Here is a 22,081-nt window from a genome sequence, read left to right as displayed (position 1 = left end):
TTGCTCAACAAAAGAACCCTTCAATAAAAATATCAGTAAAGTCCCTTTCAGAGTCACTCTGGATTTTAATGAAAAGAAAATAATTAGCAAGATCTATAAGCTGTTTTATTATTCGTAATTATTTAGTAACTTTCTGTTATATTCTTATTATATTGCAATGACAAATATTGCATTTCCACATTGAAGAATTTAAAGAAATCATCTAAAGGTCAAGTCTAAAACAGAATTATTGGTCACACATTCACACTTTTAGTATCATTACATTTTATAAACTTGGATAGATAAAAAGATTTAATTACACTTCTATTAAACTTCTATTGCCCATGACCAAAAACAAACAAAAAAAAACAAAAACATAAAATGTATGCTGTGGGCTGAATTTTAATAATTTATCTACTGTTTAATACATTAGAAATGATAACATGTTAGACTTGCAGTGCATTGAAACACACTTATTTTTTTATTATTTTAAATTGAAAAAGTAAAACAGTTAAAGTAGGTTTTAAAAAAGTCTGCAGAACAGGTTCAAAGAAACTAATCATACTTTAGTGACTCGATGTTTTCCAATAATTTATTGCTCGACAGGGCCACATTCTGCAAGCAGCTTCACATGCTGCAGGAAACGCAGAGGAAACTCTCTGTTCTCAGCCAAACAAAATAAACTGTTTACTCAACATCTACATCTATGCAGTCCAAAGATTTAAGATAGATGCATTTATTCTTGAAGAAATGTATATATTTTTTAAAATGTTCATTTTTTTTCTCTTGTTAATTATACAGAAAATGCAACAACCATGAAACAAAACATCTCCTTCAAAAGATATTTAGCAGACAATAAATCAATAAAGTTGAGAACAATTGGCATAAATATCTCAGCAGCATTAATAGGGAAATTAGAAAATTCTTTAACTTTAAAGCTTTAAAGAAATAATATATTCACCGATTTTCTCTTTTGAAGCAAATTTAAAAGCAAGGTTCCCATGAGAAAACTTTGCGACAAACCAGCTTTTGTCACTTCCAGACACTTCTGTGCTTAATTTGCATTACACCCACATAAAGAAACAAAAACGATAAGGAGAAGCCACTTACAAGTCGGACATGATAGCTTGCCAAGTGTAACCCTTCCTCTCTGGATCGTTTCCTCTCTGTCATTTTCTTCGTCTGTCTGTGACTCACCTACTCTAACCTCCTACTCTTTCTGTTCTGCGCCTTCCCTCAGCTACATTCGCCCCAAGCTCTCCTTGCTCTCTCCTGATTGGCTGGTGTGACTTACTCGCTCCTTTCTCCAACAGATGTTAACGTGAACGACAACAATGCAGAGGCACTGAGAGGTAGTGGGGAGTTTTTGCGCGTGGTAGCCTGAAGGCTTTAGGAGTGATGACATTCACACGCAAATTAAGGTCAGTGTTTGTGTTTGTGTGTGTGTTTAAGTGTGTGCAAACTAAAGTCAAAGGTTAGGTAAGCTTTAGGGTTGATAAGGCTGCAGGATTTGTTCAGGAAAGATCTATAACACTCATACATACAGTTAAAAGTAGATATATTTTTTTTAGATAAAAGGAAACATTCCCCTGTTTATTTTCTTTTCCTTTTTTAAGAAATAATTATTTCTGTTTGCTTGATACCAGAATAATACACATACAGTAAGATCACTATCCTTCCAAAGAAATGTGGTGTCAAGGCTTTTTAAGCTCAAACATGCGGCTTTCTTGTGTGACGCCACAGAAAAAGCAAAAAATAATCTGCCAAAATGTCAGGAAGAAAACCTTAACATTTCTGGTTCATCAAAGTGCTTGAGAAGATGCTGGTTCAAGTTAAAGAAACTGAGTCAACCTGGACTGAAAGGCCAATCAGAGAGGAAGAAGCCATTACTCCAACATTAGAAAACAAATTACAGTTTATAAATTTACTGAAGCTCTGTAGTCCCGCTACACTCCACACGTTTCCCCACAGTGACAAACATGTTTCAATTTACAATAAGACAACAAGAAACTATTTTTTTAAGAAAACACAACTTTTATTTTCAATAAAATGTTTTTGCACTTAATTTATGTGGTTTTTCAGCCATACTGAAAGTGATGTGTTTCGCAAAACCTGCAGTTTAAACACTTTTTTTGGTGTGCTTTTATACGATGCTACGAATAACAATTATTTTAGTTGTCGAGTAATCTATCGGTTATTTTTGATGATTAATCAATTAAAAAAAGAAATTGGCCGTTTTCAAATAAAATTTTCTAATGCAATATGAGAAATACATAAAGAAATTCAAATCAACAATTCAATTATTTTACAAAAAGTGATGTTATTGCCTAAAATGCAATAACACAGTATTTCACACTTAAAATTATATATTTTTTTAAGTCTATATCCAGTTAGCAATCAATCGATTACCAAATTAGTTGATGATTAATTAAATAAACAATTCATCATTATTGATCTGATTAATCATTTCACGCTTTGCCATGGCTAAAATATGAATACATCTCATGTTTAGTGTTTACATTACTTGCCGCCATGATTTTTAATTATTTATTGCTATTGTGATATTAGAGAGAAAACTTCTTAGAGTAAAAAAAGCAACAACAAAAAAACGTAAGTTTTATGGTAATCTTCAATGAGGTAAATCAAGAGAAGTTAAGACCGATTTAATGACTAATGAAGAGAAACCGATTTTTTTTTTTACTATAGTACATATAAATATCTGATTTTCACAAATTGTGAACAGATGCTGCCAATTTTCTTGTAACAGAAACTGGTTTGCAGATTAGTTTAAGATATTCATAGGGGCTGCTAACAACTGGGCCGAGCAAATCACCACATGCCGGTAGAAATCTGGAACATGTTAACCTCTGAGTTAACGTGTTTCACCGCTTTCCTCTCTTCAGTCAGACATACATACTTATTCTCTCCGTTTTGATGTCATCTTTCACTTCTATTTAGACGTTTGTCACTTCTAAACAGCTAACATCTCATTAATGATTTCCATCAATTTTTTTCTTCTACGTATCTCTACGTTGGTGCTTTCAGTCTTTTCTTATCTTTTCTCCTTGTTTTCTTTGCACCTTCTCTATTAAGTCCTTCATTCAGCTTCTATTCATGTGTGTGAGTACTTAAGGATTACTCATAGTAACATTTTTGGGATGCTTTGCTTAAGCTTTTCCTTTTAGCACAACCATTGTCTGAGCTGCAGTTTAAATTTAAGCCTTAAGCTAATAAGAAAATATTCCAGGTAAAACTCAGAGCTCTCAGTAATAACGTCAAAGAAAATTGTATACTGGCTATATATTGAAAACATTTTTATGATTATCAGGGCCGGATTTAGAAGAATAAGGGCAACCTGGGGTGGAGCTAGTTTTGGTGCCCTCTTGCAAAACAAACAAAAAAAAAACTTATGCAAATTACAAAAATGCATACAGATTTGCAGGTATAAATTGATGTGCATATAGTTTAAGTTCATAAAAGTTCAACAATATTAAAAAAGAAATACCATAAATGAGCCCAAAGCTGTCATATAAGGTACAATGATAGTAGAAAAACGTGCACAGCTTACACAAAAAACTATTTTTCGAGGGGGCATCCCCCAAAACTTTTGACCATGGGCTCCTGGCCCTGTAAGCATATATTACAATATTAAAATAATATTTTAGAAAAACAGGAATCACCCTTTTTCCCACTAATCAAACCGTGCCTTAGACATAAAAACCCAAACTAATCAGTACAATACTTCCAGTGAGTTCTGGTGTTTTAAATACATACAAGACTTCTTTAGGAGGTACGACAGCAGTGAATTGAGCGTTGTGTTGTCTTCCAGAAAAAAGAGCAAAGAGGCGTCTTAGTCATGCATTGAACTGTACCATGGCAATGGCTACAAATTAACAATTTGCCTGTCAAGATATTTAGCCACCAAAGTTCACAGAAAAAGTCAGAAACATCCTAATAATAAATGAGAAATAGATGACAAGCTAATATTTAAAGGTGACCTGTTATGCTTCTTTGAACAGATTCAGAATATGGGGTATGCCAAATATGTTCATTACATTTTTGCACAAAATCATTCTTAGATGATTAGATTTTAGTCCTGTCAGATTTACCAATGTTGAGCTCCTTTCAGAGCTACTTCTGTCCACACGCCCTCCAACTCAACGTTTACACTCACACGTGAAAATAACTGCAAACAAATGTGCAATTATATAATCATACATCTTTGTAAACAGAAGTGGAGCCTCCTGTGGAACCAACAACAATGCAGCAAAGGGTTTCTTAATGCTATGTCAACAATAAAACACTTATCTTTTTCAGTAGCCATTCTACATCAATAAAACCAGCTGACCAAATGTGCTGAAACTCAGCTGTGGTTGCTAGGTCATGGCCGAGGCTTCAGTGAGGTTCTGAAGGTTTTTGAAACAGCTTGTTTTCCAGACACCAAAAACCATGAACTTTTTGCCAAAATAATAAGTTTTGGCAATAACTGGGTGGTTATTTAACAGCTTGATCTGTTTTTAGAAGCAGTAGAGACCATAATGGAAGTATAAAAACATACAAAATGTGTATTTTATATAATAGGTCCCTTAACAATAATTTTAGTGCATCATTTTCTATTGCTGAAGAAACCTAATCAGGCATCGTAACAAAAAGACAATCACTGCGTTAATATTCTTCTATTAGGAAAATGGGTAACTTTGCAGCGCTGCTTCTTGGATTTTGTTCACAGCTCTGATGATGAGTCACAGAGAGGCAAACATGGCATTGACAGGAAGTCCCACATGCTCTACTTTTCTCTTTCTTTCTTTCTCTCGCTCCATCTGTCACATGAGCTCGTAACAGTATGTGATTTGAACACCAGCTGGTGTCAATTTAACCCACTAGAGTCTGTTTTTCCATATGTACATCCCACTAACTTCAGAGAGTTATGTGTTTTAGACTGCAATTTCTAAGTGCAATATGTGCAACTAATTCTGCAGGGTCTTTACGGTGTTATGGCCTTCCAGAAGGACAGGGTCAAACAAGAGACAGAGGAAACAGCAAAAACATTTGTGGTTTCAGTCTCAGTAGTCAGTCTCCATCTCTTCCTCTCACACACTTTCATATCTTTGAGTCTCAATCTGCCTCAAAGACTTACTCTACCCCCTTATAACCACACACCCATACAGCCTCTTTCAGGAACTCTCTTTTTTCCACTGAAGCCACCAATATATACTTGCATTCTTACATCTGCTGACATTTCCTCCCATACACAAACTTCTCGAATGTTTCCTCTGTTAATAAAACACGGTTTGAGTACAGTGGTGACAGATTTCAAGCTTTAACAAATGTATGCAAGAGAAACGTTTCAATTTTTGTTAAAAACAGATTTTTCTAGTAAAACGTTTGGTAGTTTTGTGGTGCAGTTTTGTTGAAATCTACATGTCTGAAAATAAACTGAACCAAACGGTCTTTCAATCTGCCTTGATATGACATTAATTGTAATTTTGCTCCATATAAATAAACTGAACTGATTTGTCTCAGATACTTTTGCTTCCAGTTGTATGTTTGCATATTCTTATTCTAGTTTTAATAGTTGAGCCATTATGTCAAGTTTAATTTTGCATTTATCACTTTCCTGCAGGACATTACTGAGGGTTTTAGGAAAGCAAACAAAAAAACAACATGTCCTAGATGAAAAAGTAATTTGTTCTTAATAACTGGCTCTGCCACCCTTGGAAATAACAACCTTTGCAATAACTGGTAATGACTCTCTCAAATAATAGTGTAGGGGTTTTGGCTACTTTCCTTTGCAAAGCAGTTTTAATTCAACCATACCGTTAAGAATGAATAGCCTGATAGGTTTATTATAAGGATTTCAATCCAGACTTTGACTAGGTCACCCCAAATTCTTTCATTTTGGGTGTCAGAAAAAAACGTAGGAGGGTAAAGCACTTTCCATGGGATTGTTTTTGTAGGAAACTCAGAAACTGTACACTAAATAAGACGCAATAATTTGGAAAACTTCCCAAATTTATGAAGTGATGACAGACCAAGTGATCAGACCTATTTGTTATTATTTTATTATCTAGAAATCTATAATTTTAAACTTGTAACATAAACTGATGGTTTGAAAACATGATCTTTTATGTCTATGTTTTGCTTCTCTAATTTGAAGAGACTAGTTGAAATGGCACTATCTGCTATAAAACTGTTCCACCTTGGACAAAAGCGCAGGCATTAAAAATAAAAATTCAACTTGGCCATAAACAAAGAACTTATTATATAGCAGTGATCAAAAATTGGCAACAAAAATCTAATAATGTTTTAGCATAGTCAGCAGTTTTAGCTGTAAAAATAGCAGCTTACAGAAGTTTTCTTAAAGCAATATTGCAACTTTCAAATGAACTGCTAAATAACTGACTACATCTCATTTTCCAGAGGGTTGACAGTGAAGCCAATTTTACTTCAGAGTAAACAACCAAACTCCTCAATTAGATGTTGCTAAAAATGAAGTTTTCACACAAAAGGAACATGAATACAGAAAATAATAAAAATAGTCTAGAAATAAGGCTGTTAATAAAAAGCCTTATTTTCACATTGTTCTAAATAATTGAACTAATCATTAAAAATATTGTAACACTAATCCTGTAAACTCTCTAGATAAAGCCACTCCACATCTTAGTTAGATACTTAATGGAGTGACCTGAGTAAAGAATCCTGTTCAAACACAGTTAAATGGCCCTTAAAACGTGTCAAACTCAATTTTCGAGGGGGCATCCCCTCGAAAATTGAGGGGAGGCATATCAAAACAGGAAGCTAGCTAACATTAGTCTAGCGCCTCAGCAAGAACTGATAATAAGACACTTACCAAAAAAAGTAAGTGTCTTGTTAGTTAAACAAAATAAGTTACAAAGCTTTTTGTATTTATGTATTTTCGTACATTTTTGTGAGATGGAGGAAGGAAGACTCCTCAGAAACAAATTAGCAAGCATTTTAAATGTTTCTTGTTGCCGCAAAATTGCAGAACATCTGATAATAATATAATTTATTTGAAAGTGTATACATTAACCTTGTGAAAATATACTTCTTAAAATATACTTTTTTAAAGAATGTCTATTCTAGAATCTGAAACAAAAATCTGATCAAAACATATACATATTAAAATGGAGTGTAGAGGCAAAAGAGCCGATTTCATAGGGTTGTAGGTTTAGGCAGCACATTGAAGACAGACTGCCTTATTTCTGAGTTTATTTGTACCATTAATCACAGTTGCTTTGATGTCACTTTCCCTTTATTCTATAAACTTTGATGACTTTTTTTTTTTACTTAGTCTGCCTGATACCCTCTTTTTCAGATCTGTAAAAATAGAGCAAAAGCGTGGAGCAAATTATGTGTAGGCAGTCTATTTGCATCATTTATGATGTAAATCTAGCCCCTGACCTTGTTGCTCCACAAGAAATTAATATATTCAGAACAAAGCAGCGGGTAGGTATTTTATACCTCTCCCTTAGAGACTTAAAGACTCTGCGCTTACAGGTGGATGCCAGATGGTGCAGCTGTGGAAATGGAATAAGAACAGCAGCAGAAAGGGACAGCATAGTTTTAAGGTGGTTGGAGTAGAGGCAGGGCAATGAAATTAACTGGCTGACTACAGAAGTTTATTTAAAAAAAAAAACACAAAAATATTGAAGATTTAAGTTTGTTGTCTTGTTTTATTTCTAAAGTCAACATAAGCATAGTTATCACAAGCTGAATTATAATTACACTCATTGTGATACTGCCTGGCATGCAGTTTATTTCTATACAGCTGAGGGACTTCCCTTTCACTCAGCCACTCAGCAGTGCAAAAAAAACAAAACACAGCTAATATCCGATGCGATTATATCCTGTGAAATCAGACTATATTTTTATCTACTCTGCTAAATACTCCAGAGTAGGTATACAGCACATTGCAGAAGTATTATGTTTTTATTTGATAGATCAAAACAAAGTCAAAGGAAAATGATACATGGTAACGTGTGCAGTTTGTATTCAGCCCACAGAAGTCAATACTTTGTAAAAGCACCTTATATATAAAAATACATTGAAATTTATTTTTGTAAAGTGGCAAAATCTGAAATGGTTCAAGCAGGATGAATGCTTTTTTTTTTTTTTTTTTTTTTTTTTTTTTACAAAATCTTCACACAGACATGGACTTGTTTGTCTCCCACCTCCATCTTCCAGCGACTGAGCCACTCTTCCTTCTGCCTCCTGCTGATGTAGTATGGATCCCCAGCCTGGAAAGTCACTCTGGGTACCGGTCTCCTCCGGAGCCTCCCTGTCTCTCCCTGTGGACCCACAAACAAACCCCACAGCCGTCAAGACTCAAATCACATGTAAAAATGAGAAATAAGCAAACATGTTGCAGTTTTTTCACCTCTCTTGGGGAGTCACAGTTTCTCTCATCTGGATCATCTGCAGCAGAGGAAAAAGGAAATGGGCTTTTAGTCTAGTTTTAACAAGAAGTTTCATGAGGACAGAAAGTCATGATTTTCATCATTCTGTCAAAGCTGCTATATTTAAAATCACAGGGACTTGAAACATACCAGTACATCTTAAAGGTTATTTGTTATGATTCCTTGAAGAGGTAACAACTGGTTTATGGGCGATAACAAAAACAAGATCATGACATTTTTGCACAAAATCATTCTTAGATAATAAGTCATAGTCTGCTCAGTTCTGCTTATTTTGAGCTTTTTTCACAATGAGCTGTTTTAGGGCATCTGTCACATTAAATTCAAATAAGCTTCTACTGGAAACTCAAAGTTCACAATCGCGGATGAAAATTGTTGCAAAAAGATGTGCAATTACACAAATGTGCATCTTTAAAAAGCAGAATTAGCACCTCCTGCACAACAAGTGGTTTCTGGATGGTAAGTCAACAAAACACTTGTCTTTTCTAGCAAATACAGTGGTAAAACCAGCTTCTCAAACATTGAGGGGCAGTGCTTGCTGATTTGTGACATTGCATTCTAGAGGATTTTGAAACAGCTCATTTTCCAGACACCAAAAAATATAAATTTATTCAGTTAGCGTAAACACTGGTGGAAGTTATTGTTGGAAGTAAAGGTGGAGCAACCAGTTTATAGAGCAACTACTGATTCACATAGAGGTGAGGGTTGGTTTGGATAATCTTTTTCCCCTGTCCTGCATTTGTATTTACCTACGCTATCTCTTTCTTAACAAAAAAAAAGCAAAAGCCATAAAACTGCAGAAAAGGTAAATGTTTTGATTCTGAATCACTACAAAATATAAATATACCTTTATTCCTTTCAGATTGCTCTAGTTTTCGGCGCCTTCGTTTCTTCTGTGAGGAAGGGTTTGGCTCTGGCTCCTCTGGCGGAGTGGGGGGGGCATTTGCACAGGGGTCAGAGGTTGCCATTTCCTGAGAATCAGACAGCGCAAAGTTCAGGTCAGACAAATTGACTCTCTACCCCTGTCTAGACAATTTAAAGGGCATGCATTTACAAAAATCATACATGCACATGTACAGGTTTTATACAGTCAAATAAACTAGAGGGAAAGAGCTACTGCAATACCTGCACATACCAATTAGTCTAACCTCATTAGCGCAACACTGAGCAGGTATTTCCAGCAGGGCTCCCATTAGCACAAGCACACAGTGTACTGGATAAGAAGTGGGTAGTGTTGAAGTTATTACCAGTGTTGATCATTAACAAGCACATTTGAGGGGGTTTGATCATTTATACAAACTGCTGAGAAGATTAAAAGTTATTTGGTTTAAAAAGTTAGAAACGTTAAGTTGAAAAAAAGCTGGAAAATACCTGACTAGTAAACCCAAGCTATCTTAATTAGGCCTATTCATCAATGTAGTGAAACTTTCTCTGTTTAAGCTCTAAAAAAAACAGCGGGGGGTTTATATGTGTGTGCTGCTAACAGGTTTTATGGGTGGGAAGTTAAAAGAGAGAAAAACAGGGACGAATGTGAAGCTCAAAGGCCACAGCAACATCAGCTTGTGCTAACAAGCATACAAAGGCTGTAATGAACAGCTGAGGATGCCTGTAAAATTGAGAGAACAGGAAAGGTGACCGAAAGAGCCTCAGGACAGACTGAACCACACCAGCACACTTTTCACTCTGGTACTCAAACAGAAACATGTTGGTTGTGACGGTACATTTAATTTTCAAACCCTAAATTACCTCGCATAAATTCAAGCTTATTACTCATCACTGATACAGTTATGTCTAATACTAACAGACAGTATTGGGCCACTTATTTTCTGCTGTGTCAGCTGTAAAAGTTAATGCAGGATTCAGTACTAAAAGGCGGCAGGGAGGTTTTATGTCTCCGGTACACCCAATTAGTTTTATTCTTCCTGACAGACAGCAAGTCAGAACTCTGGCTTATGTTACGACAAAAGAAAAAAAAGTGTGTTCAAAATTCAAATATACCAACAAATAACGCAGAATAACAGCTTAGAAGAGGCAAAACATAAATAAACAGATAAAATGATAATAAAGAAACCCGAAACAGAGCTTTAGCTTTCAGATAAAAATTTAAAAACTACATAAATCAAACAAATCCAACCACGTGGCTGAAATAAGTAAAAACTTACTATGTAAAACAAATACAATTAGCTTAGATGATTAAATATGTATGCAGAAAACAAGCCTGGAATGAGTAAACCAGATGAGTGAAGCATTGTCTATCTTCTGCATATGAAGTACAACCACGTGGCTTAGACACGAGCATGTGGCATTAGCATGGTTTTAGCACCAAAATTATTTTAAAGCTGCATTAAGCAATTTAAGACATTACTGTAAAAGTGTCTACAGCTAACTTTTAGGCAAACAACTCACTACTTACTCAGCAGAAACAGAGGAATCTGGGCTTGCAGTCATCTTTTTGGCCACGTGACGAATGTAAACTCATTTCAGCTCTGGTTTGGTCCACAAAACTCCCGAAAAAAATATCTGGATTTGTTTTAATTTATTCGAACTCGACGATCTTCAGCCACTTCGCATGTGCTATGTGCCACTTAGTGCTGAACAGGAAGTGCACAGTCAAAATGACTGTGCAGACTGCTGCAGGTGCACACGTTGCGCTTCATTTTTGCAAAGGTGAACTAAAACTATTACCCGAATGTGTCAGCAGACTACAGTGTCTGGGAATCATTTGATTTAACGAAACTACTGCAGAATATTGCTTAATGCAGCTTCGGTATGATAGTTGAGATAGAAATGAGCAAGCATTCACCACAATGATAGCTCTGGTTCATCAGCTCACATATTACAGTAGTTTTCCACTGGAAAGTAAAGCTATTTCTCTTGTTTCAGTATTTAACACCTTGTCAATGACCTTCACTTCCTCTTTTCTCAGAATCTAAAGCTGTCTGCTGTAGAGTCACAGACAGGCTGGAAAGTACCAACACTTTTTCATCGCTGACAGACACTAACTTGAACTCTTCATACAATAAAGCATGAAAATGACGGGCGGTATTAGGTTGAATTAAACTCTGATTATACCAAATAGGAGGCAGAGCACAGAGCAAGATATAGCAAACAATAAAACAACAGTGAACTGGAAATAAAGTGATAAATCAGCAACTGATGGGTTAATTGTTGTACACATGGTTGCAAAAACCACAACATAATGAGTTGTAGCTGTTGCCATTCTGACTCTGATCAACAGAGGTATGTCAGTCATTTTAATTGAAAGTAACTGCTAAAGATTAAAGGGGGGTCTTGTTGAAATGTAGATGTCACCACAAATTGCAGAAAATTACATAAAAAAATAAACCTTTAATTGGAGCAGCATAATCTCTCAGGGAGAAGAGGATTTCTACAAAACAATTACTACAAAATAATTATAACTTACATTTTTTACAATCTAGAAACTCTAGGTAGATTATTACTGAATAGCTTCCTGTTTCATTTGGGCATAAATATGACACTCTTCACAATAGAATAAAAGAGAAAACGTTTTTTACATTAGATGTTTTGGTGAAATAAACAGAACTGCAATAATCAAACTTAGATGAGTGGCCATGTTTTTCTTGCTAAAAAAACACAAGAGGTGGATGGAAAGAGAGGTTAAATGAAACTGAAGCAAATGAAAATACTGGCATCTTGGTGTCATCAGCTCTCTATAGCAACCACTAGAAGCTACAGTTAAATGTGTGATTTGTTCAATGTTTTTTTGCCAACACACATTGCCAAACTCTGTATCTGGTGTAAAATAAAATAAGACCTCATACAAACTACTAAGTATGGTGGAAAATCTGCTTTACTACCAAAATCTCTAGCAAGCTTGTTAGAGTGCATGGTGTCATAAAATGTCTGAATATTTTAAATGAAAACTTGGTAACTTCAATCAGAAAATTGAAAAATTTGTTTTTACATAGAATAATGGCCCAACACATACAACCAAACTGACACAAAGCTGGTTCAGTCGACAAAATTAATATTTCTTTGACCATTTTAGTCAAGAAATCAATTAAATTAGATAACAGATTAATTCTTTAAAATATAAATATGTTATATTTCCCCACTGACAAAAATTATGAAAGTAAGGGTTGCATTTCCTTAATATTTTAGTGGTGTTTTACTCAGCTTTACCATTATTCAATTTTACATAAAAAGCAACAAACTTTTTATCTGTTTTTCCACTTCTATTATTTCCAGTAACAACCCAATTTAATGTTATGTTTCACTTTTTGAGCATTAGATTCCATTTTGTTTATTAATTCTTAAAGTTACATGAGCTAAATCAGCTAACTATCAGCTGTTTTTTTACAAGCTGATGCAACTGTTTGTTTTTTAAGTTTATTAAACAAACCATTAAAAAATGTTTAAAAATTATACATTTAAAATGTGCAGATAATTATCTCTACTAAGGGACAGATTGGTGAAGTTGTGCTAGACATTACTGGTACATTAATTATGGGCTGGACATTAAAAATGGATGTAGCCACAAAGTCTGAAATACTAAAACCACTGGGGAAGTTCCTTAGACCATGTACAGTACAGACAGGAAGAAGCCTTGAAAAATGTTTCAAAGGCTATTTCCAAACGGCAAAAATAAAGATTGGCTTCCTTTACTATCCTCTTTATGGTCATTAAACACTGGTAATGGTTTTTGGAAATGTACTTGTTTTGGTTGGTGCAAATAATTCAATCGTATTTATGTTTAACATCAATCTCCAGCTTGGTCATCTTCCAAATATATTAAATTGGTTCAAAGACCAAGAAAATAGCATAACAACCAGCCAAATTCTCTAAATTTAAGTACATAGATCTCCAACTTACTATGTAACTATGTCCAGGCTGACACATTCATTCAATAATTAATTCAGAAATGTTCTGTCTTCAGATGCTTCATAGTTTCTGACTTTAGGAAAATGTGTCTGAGCTCCTAGTCACATAACAAGCAACTGAACAATTATTTTGATGGCATTCAGAGGAGGTGTTCTGCATAACTCAGGCTTTAAAGACATCTGATTTAGACTAAATGACAAATTCCTCTTTTTTACAACACTATTAACTCCAATTGCACCATGAAAAACATCCTCATAAAAATTGCTAAAATGAAACTGCATCTTTACAATGGGAAGATGTGAGGTAGAAGTTTTGCTGTTTTAGCTTCAAATTGATTTATATTGACCTAGTAATGTGCGATTACTGTACACCATCTTCATTATTAAAGAAAACAGGCCAAAATCCATCCATCTGTCAACACTTCATCACAGAGCAACACAGGACAAGAAATCAAGCACACAGACTCACCAAAAGACAATTTTAGAGAGGCTAATTTGGTTTTGCACAGAAAAAAATATTTATAATTTTTTTTCATCCCTTCAATGAGTTGAATGCCAAAGTATTACTGCCAGGCTACGAGACGTTTTGTTTAATTACAAGAGTATAGTCATAATATTAGCAGACAAAAGACGTAATTTTACAAGAAGCACATCTTAGAATTACAAGAAAATAGCAGTTTTAATTTGAGAAAAACTTGGGTAATAATTATTTTTCATGCTGGAGTTCTCATAAACCCTCTACTTCATTCTTACTTTGTTCTTATAATATGAAGACTTATTCTCATATGAATACGACTTGTATACTTGCCACATTATGACTTTATTCTCGTGGAAAAAAAACTTAGCTCAACCCTTATATTTTGTAAAAATGCTTGTCAAACAAGATGGCGTGCTGACATCACTCTACTACACTATGGAAACCCAAAGAGTACATTGGTGGAAATTTTTTTTACATCTTCAAACAACAAAAATGTAACCAGCCTTACTTAAATTTCACATTTGCTTGCTCATAAAATATTTGGCCTGTCAGATGGATTTCTTGAGTCCTAATATTTATGTAAATATTGTTTGAAATGATAAACATCTGAAACAGTAACAAAAACATGCAGAAAAATAAGGTAAACATATCATCACTGTTGTATTAAAAACATTAAAAATAAATGTTTTCCTTATGATCTTATTCTAATAGGTGTGTCACCTATGATTTCTTTTAAAAACTGACATTGTCATGTCTTATAAGGTCACGATATACTGCCAATGTCTTAATCTTTATAAGACAGAAGTAGTGTTACTCTTCCATATTTTTTGGCTACTCTACCCATCTTTTACACCTAACTGTGAAAGTTTTATATTAAAATCACAATAAAAGTTATATGGCAGTTAATTATTATTGTATTTTAAACCTTTCTGAAGTAAAAACCACAAAAGTGTTTTGCATTTATATGCATATATACACATAGTTGCAGACAAAGAGGGAGGAAAATAGAAACACTAAAAACTTGAATACATAATTCTGCTTGTACGAGTGCAATTTACCTCTGTGATTGATAGTGTTATTACAGAGAATGCCAGTGGAAAGGTAATGGTCAAGATGTTAAGACTTACTTCTCACATGTTTGTTTTAACTACAGTCCTGTTGGTGCTATGTGTGTGATTATGCGTGCGTGTGTGCGCGTGTGTGTGCTCACATTAATCCTGCCTGCCTTGTCAGGGCTCAGACATCAAAGCATGATCAAACCTGCCCTCTCTCCCTCTCTCTCACACACACACAAACGCACGCTCTTTTGTGGTGTTGTTCGTTCCTTCTGTCTGGGATTGTTTGATCATCGCTGACATGCAGTTTCTGGTGAACAAGTTGGTCAACTCAAAGCCACAAAGAGACAGAAATACGGACGAGAGGAACTGCCAAAAACAGAGCGATCAACAAACAACAAAGACATAGACATAACAAGAATACAACAACTCTGAAACAAGTTTCACAATTACAGTAGTGACTGGAAGATTGACAGTTAATAACCAAACTATATCAAGATAATTTAATATAATGTTATAGAATTGGCACAAAATGCATAAATAATAGCTTATGAGTGAGGATATGTGATTGTGGTGACTCCTAAACTATTTAAGCACTAATCTGGGTCATTACCTGTTGTTTTTTAAGCTTTTTTTTAGGAACATAAAAGCATTCACCAGTAAAAATAAAAGTAGTTACAAGCATTGGTTCTTAACATCGTTACAAATAGAGATATGTTAATAAAGCAGCAGAAACCAAAGTTGATGCTGATATGTTATGAATCCCAACCACAAATTTCACAGTGGCTGTGTTTCCATCAACAATTTATTAATGCAAATTTAAGAAAAAGTTGATGAAAACAATAAAATCCAAAATAAATTAGTCAATTTTGGACAAATGTTTTTACACTTGCTTGAGGTTTTTGGGCTTTTTCGAAAGAGTTGGAGCGCCAAACGAACTTTCTGATCCACCGGTGGATCTGTGCCTTACCATAGGCATGACAGCCTGGTTGATTCAAATATACATATTTCTGGGTATTGAATAAACTATTATTGCAGTTTTCAAATAATTTTTTTATTTATTAAAGAAAAAAATGTTAGTGGGCTGTTCAGGAGCATCTTAGGTCAGACTTTGAATAGACCACTGTGTATGTTAGACATTTCCCTCCAGGATTTTCTAACAGAGAGCACACTGTCCAAAAAGTTTGATTCAGTTGTCCACAGAATGTTTTCAGAAAAGTCTTGTGGATCATCAGGATGGGTTTTGGAAAACATGAGAAAAGCCTTTATGTTATTTTTGATCAGCAGATTGTCTTTGTTTGCTTCTGAACTCTCCCATTTTTGCTTATCCTCTCTTTCTTATTGTTAAATCATGAACACCGACCTTAGCAGAGAAAAGCGAGCCCTGCAGCGTTTTGGGCTCATTCTACTTTTTTCTGTAACTTCCTGGATTAGTAGTTGAAGGTTTATCACCGCTGCATATTTTCTCTTGTTGTGGATCAGTGGTTCGCTTAACAAACAGTTGCTTTGACTATGCTTAGGTATTTTCAATTTCTTCTAAAACTCCTGTTGCAATACAAAACTAGATTATTCCTGATATAAATGTGTATCAAAAAAATCTTTGGACACTTAAAAGTTTGTTGAACAGCTAGAATCGAACACAATGACTTAAAGTTACTTAATGAAAAGAAAAAGTAATTACTTAAGTAAAAACACTTTCAAAAAATACTTTTATATTGAAAATAGGGCTGAAACGATTCCTCGAATGATTTGAGTACCTTGATGATTAAAATTCCTTGACGAAAATGTATCTGCCTCAAAGCTTTGTTAATTTATGTTTTATTATTTAGCGCACCCTGTTTCGGCCGGAACATTATGAGCGTGCAGAGCTCTGACTTCTGCCTCTGAATTGTTGACAAAAGCTAAGTGTCAGCCCTAATTGAAATTTTCCAGTTCGGCCCGTGGGGATTTTACTGATTGATGATAATGCCCAGGTTTTTATCGTTTTGGGGAACCAATAGACATGCTTAAAATAACTGACACAATGCCTGGAATAGGGCAGCTTTTCTCCTCCGAGCAAACGGTGAGAAGAGCAGTGCAGGAGTATTTATACAGATAAGCGGATAGACTGAACACAGTTGTAAGTGTAGCTTTACGGACGAACCACACAATACATTTGTAACACTTTAAACAAAACAATTAAAGTGTATTTGATAGAAATTCATGAATAGCTATTGAATGATCCTAAAACAAAATGAGTCCATGTTTAAATAAGTATTTATCAGGAAAGACTCTGTTCTTTCAATAAGATCAGACTATGAGGACGGAATAAATTCTTCTTCTTCTCCCAACTGGGGTGTATATCGCCACCTACCATGTTGGGGTGTAGTGTGACATTTTACAGTGTGACAACACTTTTTCTGTCTTCACAATGTAAATCATTTTGAATTGGCGCATTGCTAAAATGTGCTGTACAAATAAACTTGATAAATTTATTGAATTATTGATTGATTGACAATGGAACAAAACTGACACAAAAAGCAGCCAACAGAAGTAACGAGTAACACCTTTACAGAGAAGTAGTGAGTGAAAGCATTAAGTTGAAAAAATACTAAAGTACGGTACAAATACTCAAGAACTGTACATGAAGGGGCAGTATTATGTATTTCCAGGCACATAGTGACATTTTATAGCACAATCAAGTGACTATATTACTTTGCTATATATATTAAATATGATTCAGAAAAATTTGACTTCATAATTTAATGCCCTGAAATTGGGCCTCCATTGAAATGTCATTACAACATTTCCTCTGTTAACGCTAAGAACATTTTTGACAGGGTTGCACAGGGAAGTAGCTTCTATAATGAGCTCAGCACATGGACAGGTCCACCAGGTGTTTGCTAATTGCTCGTGGCTAGTCTGAAGGGAAAGTCCTGTGGGAAGCATGCTCTGTGAGGCAGGACCTCTTACCCTTGGAAAATGCAGCTCCATGGAGACCAGGACTAGGTCCATCCAGGTGTTTTGCAAGGCTGAATGGTTGACATAGAGGCTGAAATATTTCTTAAACATGCATGAAAGAAACAAGGCAACACTCCAGGTGTGTTTTTGACAAGGTTATGACATTATAACACAATGTTAAGCTCACAAAGGTTTTTTTTTTTTTACATAATACTGCACCTTTCAGTACAGTACTTGAGTAAATTTACTTTATTCCTCTGAAAAATTAATATGAAATTTCCCAGGGTTGATAATTCAGTTACCCAAAAACTAAAGCTGTTTTTGTAAATCAATAAGTATGTTTAATCATTCAAAATAAAGCACAATTTAGAGAGTAAGCTGAATTTAATTAAAATTAGCAAGCTTATTGGTGCTTGAAACTTAACTGACAAAAAGATTACCGTGCCTTTAACTCGCTCTCCTCTCTAGACTTCAACATCAGAAAGCATTTAATGTCAGCTTTTTGCACATGATTTGCATATTAATCACATGTCAGCTTGTCAATGTGCTTTCAACTTCAGTTTCACTGAGACTTTAAGTGGGCAAGTGGAAAATGTGACAGTTGGAGCCTTGCTGGTGCTAATGACGATGCCACCGTGTTGTAGTTACGTGTGCATAAAGAGTTCACATACTGCGTGCAACTGCAACCAGTCAATGCACTGGGGAATCCCCGTTCTTAGATAAACTGATGACAAAAATGCAAAAAAAAGCAATGCGCACAATCCCCAGTGAGGAGGAAATTGCAGCTGTCAAACACAATTAATGAAGACTGAAAGTGTGAGTCTGGATTCCTGTGCTTTTAGAATTTCTGCACATTAGTTAAAGAATTTAAACAAATGAACAAGCAATCCATCATGCTGCCACAGCTGAATAGGGTGACCACGTTTACTCACAGGAAGCAGCTGCTTGCGTTTCCTGCTGGGCCGGCCGACTCTGCGCTTGGTGTGTGGACTCGCTGGCGTTCCCTCTTCTGGACTGTCCTGATCTGCTCCGTCTTCACTCTTTGCAGACACAGACAGAGTCCGCATCACACGCAAAGAAGGGACTTTAATTGAATTCATAACTGCTGTCTTCAGAGAGACCACATTGAAACAACCATTCAAAGCCAAAATACTCTCACGGGGCAGCAAATTGGAAACTAGAGAAAGTAAAGCAAGAATTTAGACATTTTATGACTCTGCTGCATTTGAATTTAAGTATATGGTTAAAGTGAACTCAGTGAAACAAACAATAGAAACAGTCAAAAAGAAAAAACTGTGCATTTTACATCTGGAAACTGAAAATCAAAGTTAATGTTAAAAAAAAAACACATTTTGAACTTCACTTTCCAAGAAAACCCAAACAAAAATTATGTCATGTTGCATCGTTTATCATTAATGATGATACATTTCTTATGATAAGATTTGAATCTATCATTGTGAAGTTATGTTCAAATTAATGATGTTTAAAAACCCCTAAAATTGTCAGTATTGTCTTTATTGTTCAATGACAGCATCAACAAATCTAAATAAATGTGAAAATATGGTTAAATGCAGTAACTTTGTGGAGTTTTCTGATACAAATCCCATTTCTTTATGTGATTTGTATCCTAAAGAAGGGCGTTGAGTGTGTTTTACAAGAGTATTATTTGTGTGTGTTTGGCTATAATTGTTGTGTCATTTAGTCATAGTCATAAAGGTATATAAAAATAAGAAATAAATAACTCCTATAGTCACTTTTATTGTTATCACAGTACTACCATTAAATTTTGCATCAATAAAGGCCATTTCTATTCAATTCTAGCCATGAAAATCTTTATGCAATATATCTATCTGAGAATGAATTGATTTTGTTTTGTCTGATTTTAGATAAGAAGACAGGAAGTATTTTATTAGAGTTGGTATCAAAACACAACCACTTGTTTCAAGATAAATACTAATGAAAATGTTATTGAATTAGAAAAGGTTAAAAAGATCTGTAATTAGCTTGTGGAAATTCTAACAGAATAATCTACTTCTGGCCCAAATTCTCAGAGGTGTTGTTTTGTAAGAACTCTCATTTCAGTCCAATCCAAAATAAAGAAACTTGATTTTGACAACGTTGATGTCACTTGTGGATAAGCTGTTTTAGCTTATAAAACAGATAATACAAAAAAGGTGTGACCCGATCATGTTGTACGTTCTGGCACTGTAACCCTAAGCCATTAAAATAAAAATTTACGTCACATTATAAACTGGGAGTGAGACACGATTAACTGAAAACAGATGGAAAAATGCTCAACTACTGGCTTTGGAAGATGACGAAATACAAAGACACAGATGTGATGGAGCAGAAGAAATAATGACTTAGGTTTTAATCGCTTCTTTTATGGTTGGAAAACAAACAGAAAACTAGTGATTCAAGTGAAAGCAGGACATGTACTGGCATGACTGAAGAAGACTAAATTGGGACTTTCTGAAATCATTGCTAACATAACTTGAAAAATAAACTGTTGTTGTTACTGCACAATATTTCATTTTCTTGGTAGTATTAAATAATAATTAGAAATAGTGATTAGTAGAGGTGCAGAGAAAAATAGATTCTACAAAGAATCAATTCAAAATGCTCAAAAATCTATTTTCAAGTCAAACGTCTTTGTGAGAAAACAGTATATTGTATTATGCAGCCAATGTATATATTTTGAATAACTCTGATATTTTTATTAAAGACAAAACCAGGCAGCTCAGCTATATACAGGTAATTTAAGTTGCAAAATTTTATGCACAAACTTATTTTTTTTCTTTATATCAACTGTTTTGATAGAGTCTGGAACCTTATAGAATTGTTTTAATTAAACATATTTGTTTACAGTGTTCACAGGTGTGTAAGCAATGATTTTACCGGACCCAAGAGAGCAAGAAAAATAGCCAAACTGTAACTAAATGCCATCCAGGTGGAGATGTGTGCCACTTATGTGAGTTTTTTAGGCCAACGGGAGTTTGCCTCCTGCAGTAGATTTTATTGCAGATTTTCATATAGATTTGACAGCTCGTTATGTGCATCTCTGCCTCAGACACAGACTATATGAAAAGACCAGAGTAAAACATTAGCTGACTCCAGCGCTGAGGTGGAAAAGGCGGCCCTAAATGTGAAACATAAGAGCAGATTTAGCAACAAACTGGAAAATTATAAAGAATGAAGGTTTGTGTTTAAGGCCCCATCCGCATGCATGCAATTTTAGGTGAATCCACAAATGTTTTTGGTAGTTTAGGCTGCGCTTCCACACGGATTTGAGAGTAGAAACGCTAATTTTTTTAACCCAGTTTCAAAATGCCGGTTTCCTGTTCTTGAAATCAAAACTGCGTCTCTCTCTATTCCACATGCAGGTCACTCTCACAAAGAAACATGGCGGCGTTTGGTGTTTTTCATCATTCTCGGTCAGCATCACAGCACCACCGACTGGCCCGGCATACTTACTACATCATTTTCAGTCTTGCATCCTGTCGTGCATACACTCCTTTTGCTGTGATAAGTCTAAATACTCTTTGGCCACAAATAAAGGAAATATGTAACCATTCATTTTACAAGTATACATTACTTTGTGGTCCATCACATAGAATCTCAAAACTTTTATGTTTTGAGATTTAAATTTTGATTAATTAATAATTACAGTTTTATTTATTTATTTTTATTTAAATCAGAGTGAAACCTTTGAAATCATGAGTTTCTGGTACGCCCATAAATCTGACGCACAAGCAATATCCAAAAACAACAACAATGGACGACAAAGCCGCTTCTCTAGGTCCACTGGGTGTTACTTCGCAAACGTTTTGGTGGAACACACAATTAGAAGACTAATTGTGCTGAAAGGAGTCAGCTTATCAACAAATCTATTGAGTTAGTCCCACCACTGTTTTAAACATATAGAGCAGCTAGATAAAAACATCAACCTCAATTTGTAAACAAATATTTTGATTAATAAGGGTTTATTAATGTATGAATTAAGGCAGAGAACCCAACAGTTGCAAAATTAAACATTTCAGATTAAGTTACTTAGGAGAAAATATGTAGCTAAACAGATTTGGTAAGAAATTGGTAGTGCATAAGTCTTTATTTCTTATTTAAAAGGTATTTACAGATTAACTGCAAACTGTTTATTTTCTATTTACATTGAAAAGTGGTAGCTGTATTTTTTTTTAAACTGCAAAGAAAATACCTTAAAATACAGTGTCTGTCAGACAGTTTTGGTACTATCATTCTGGAGTATTTTTCTACAGACCTCTCATTAAAGCTTCTGGACAAAGGGTATCATAGGGTGACAATGGTGTGGTTGCT

The 22,081-nt window shown here is 34.8% G+C and overlaps 1 protein-coding gene across 11 annotated transcripts in view; it reads right to left on the bottom strand.

The window, feature by feature from the left end:
- The window catches only part of LOC129375277 (DNA (cytosine-5)-methyltransferase 3A-like), a 58,813-nt gene that overhangs the window by 23,409 nt on the left and 13,323 nt on the right, over window positions 1-22,081 (bottom strand). For 7 of the 11 annotated variants that reach the window (XM_055054241.1, XM_055054246.1, XM_055054244.1 and 4 more), the window contains 4 exons: window positions 18,682-18,789; window positions 9,262-9,385; window positions 8,378-8,415; window positions 8,172-8,288 (listed from right to left, as the gene is read on the bottom strand). In XM_055054241.1, the coding sequence (XP_054910216.1) occupies window positions 8,172-8,288; window positions 8,378-8,415; window positions 9,262-9,385; window positions 18,682-18,789 (387 nt within the window). Of the gene's footprint in view, window positions 1-1,089; window positions 1,510-8,171; window positions 8,289-8,377; window positions 8,416-9,261; window positions 9,386-10,827; window positions 11,037-18,681; window positions 18,790-22,081 lie in introns of those variants that run through there. The other 4 variants (XM_055054250.1, XM_055054251.1, XM_055054249.1 and 1 more) reach the window with 3 other exon arrangements.

The sequence above is a fragment of the Poeciliopsis prolifica genome, unplaced genomic scaffold (assembly GCF_027474105.1).
Source record: "Poeciliopsis prolifica strain line A6 unplaced genomic scaffold, Auburn_PproV2 SCAFFOLD039, whole genome shotgun sequence".
NCBI classification, from domain to species: domain Eukaryota; kingdom Metazoa; phylum Chordata; class Actinopteri; order Cyprinodontiformes; family Poeciliidae; genus Poeciliopsis; species Poeciliopsis prolifica.
The sequence above is the reverse complement of the archived record's forward strand: the minus strand, read 5'-3'. Positions and strand labels throughout refer to the sequence as shown.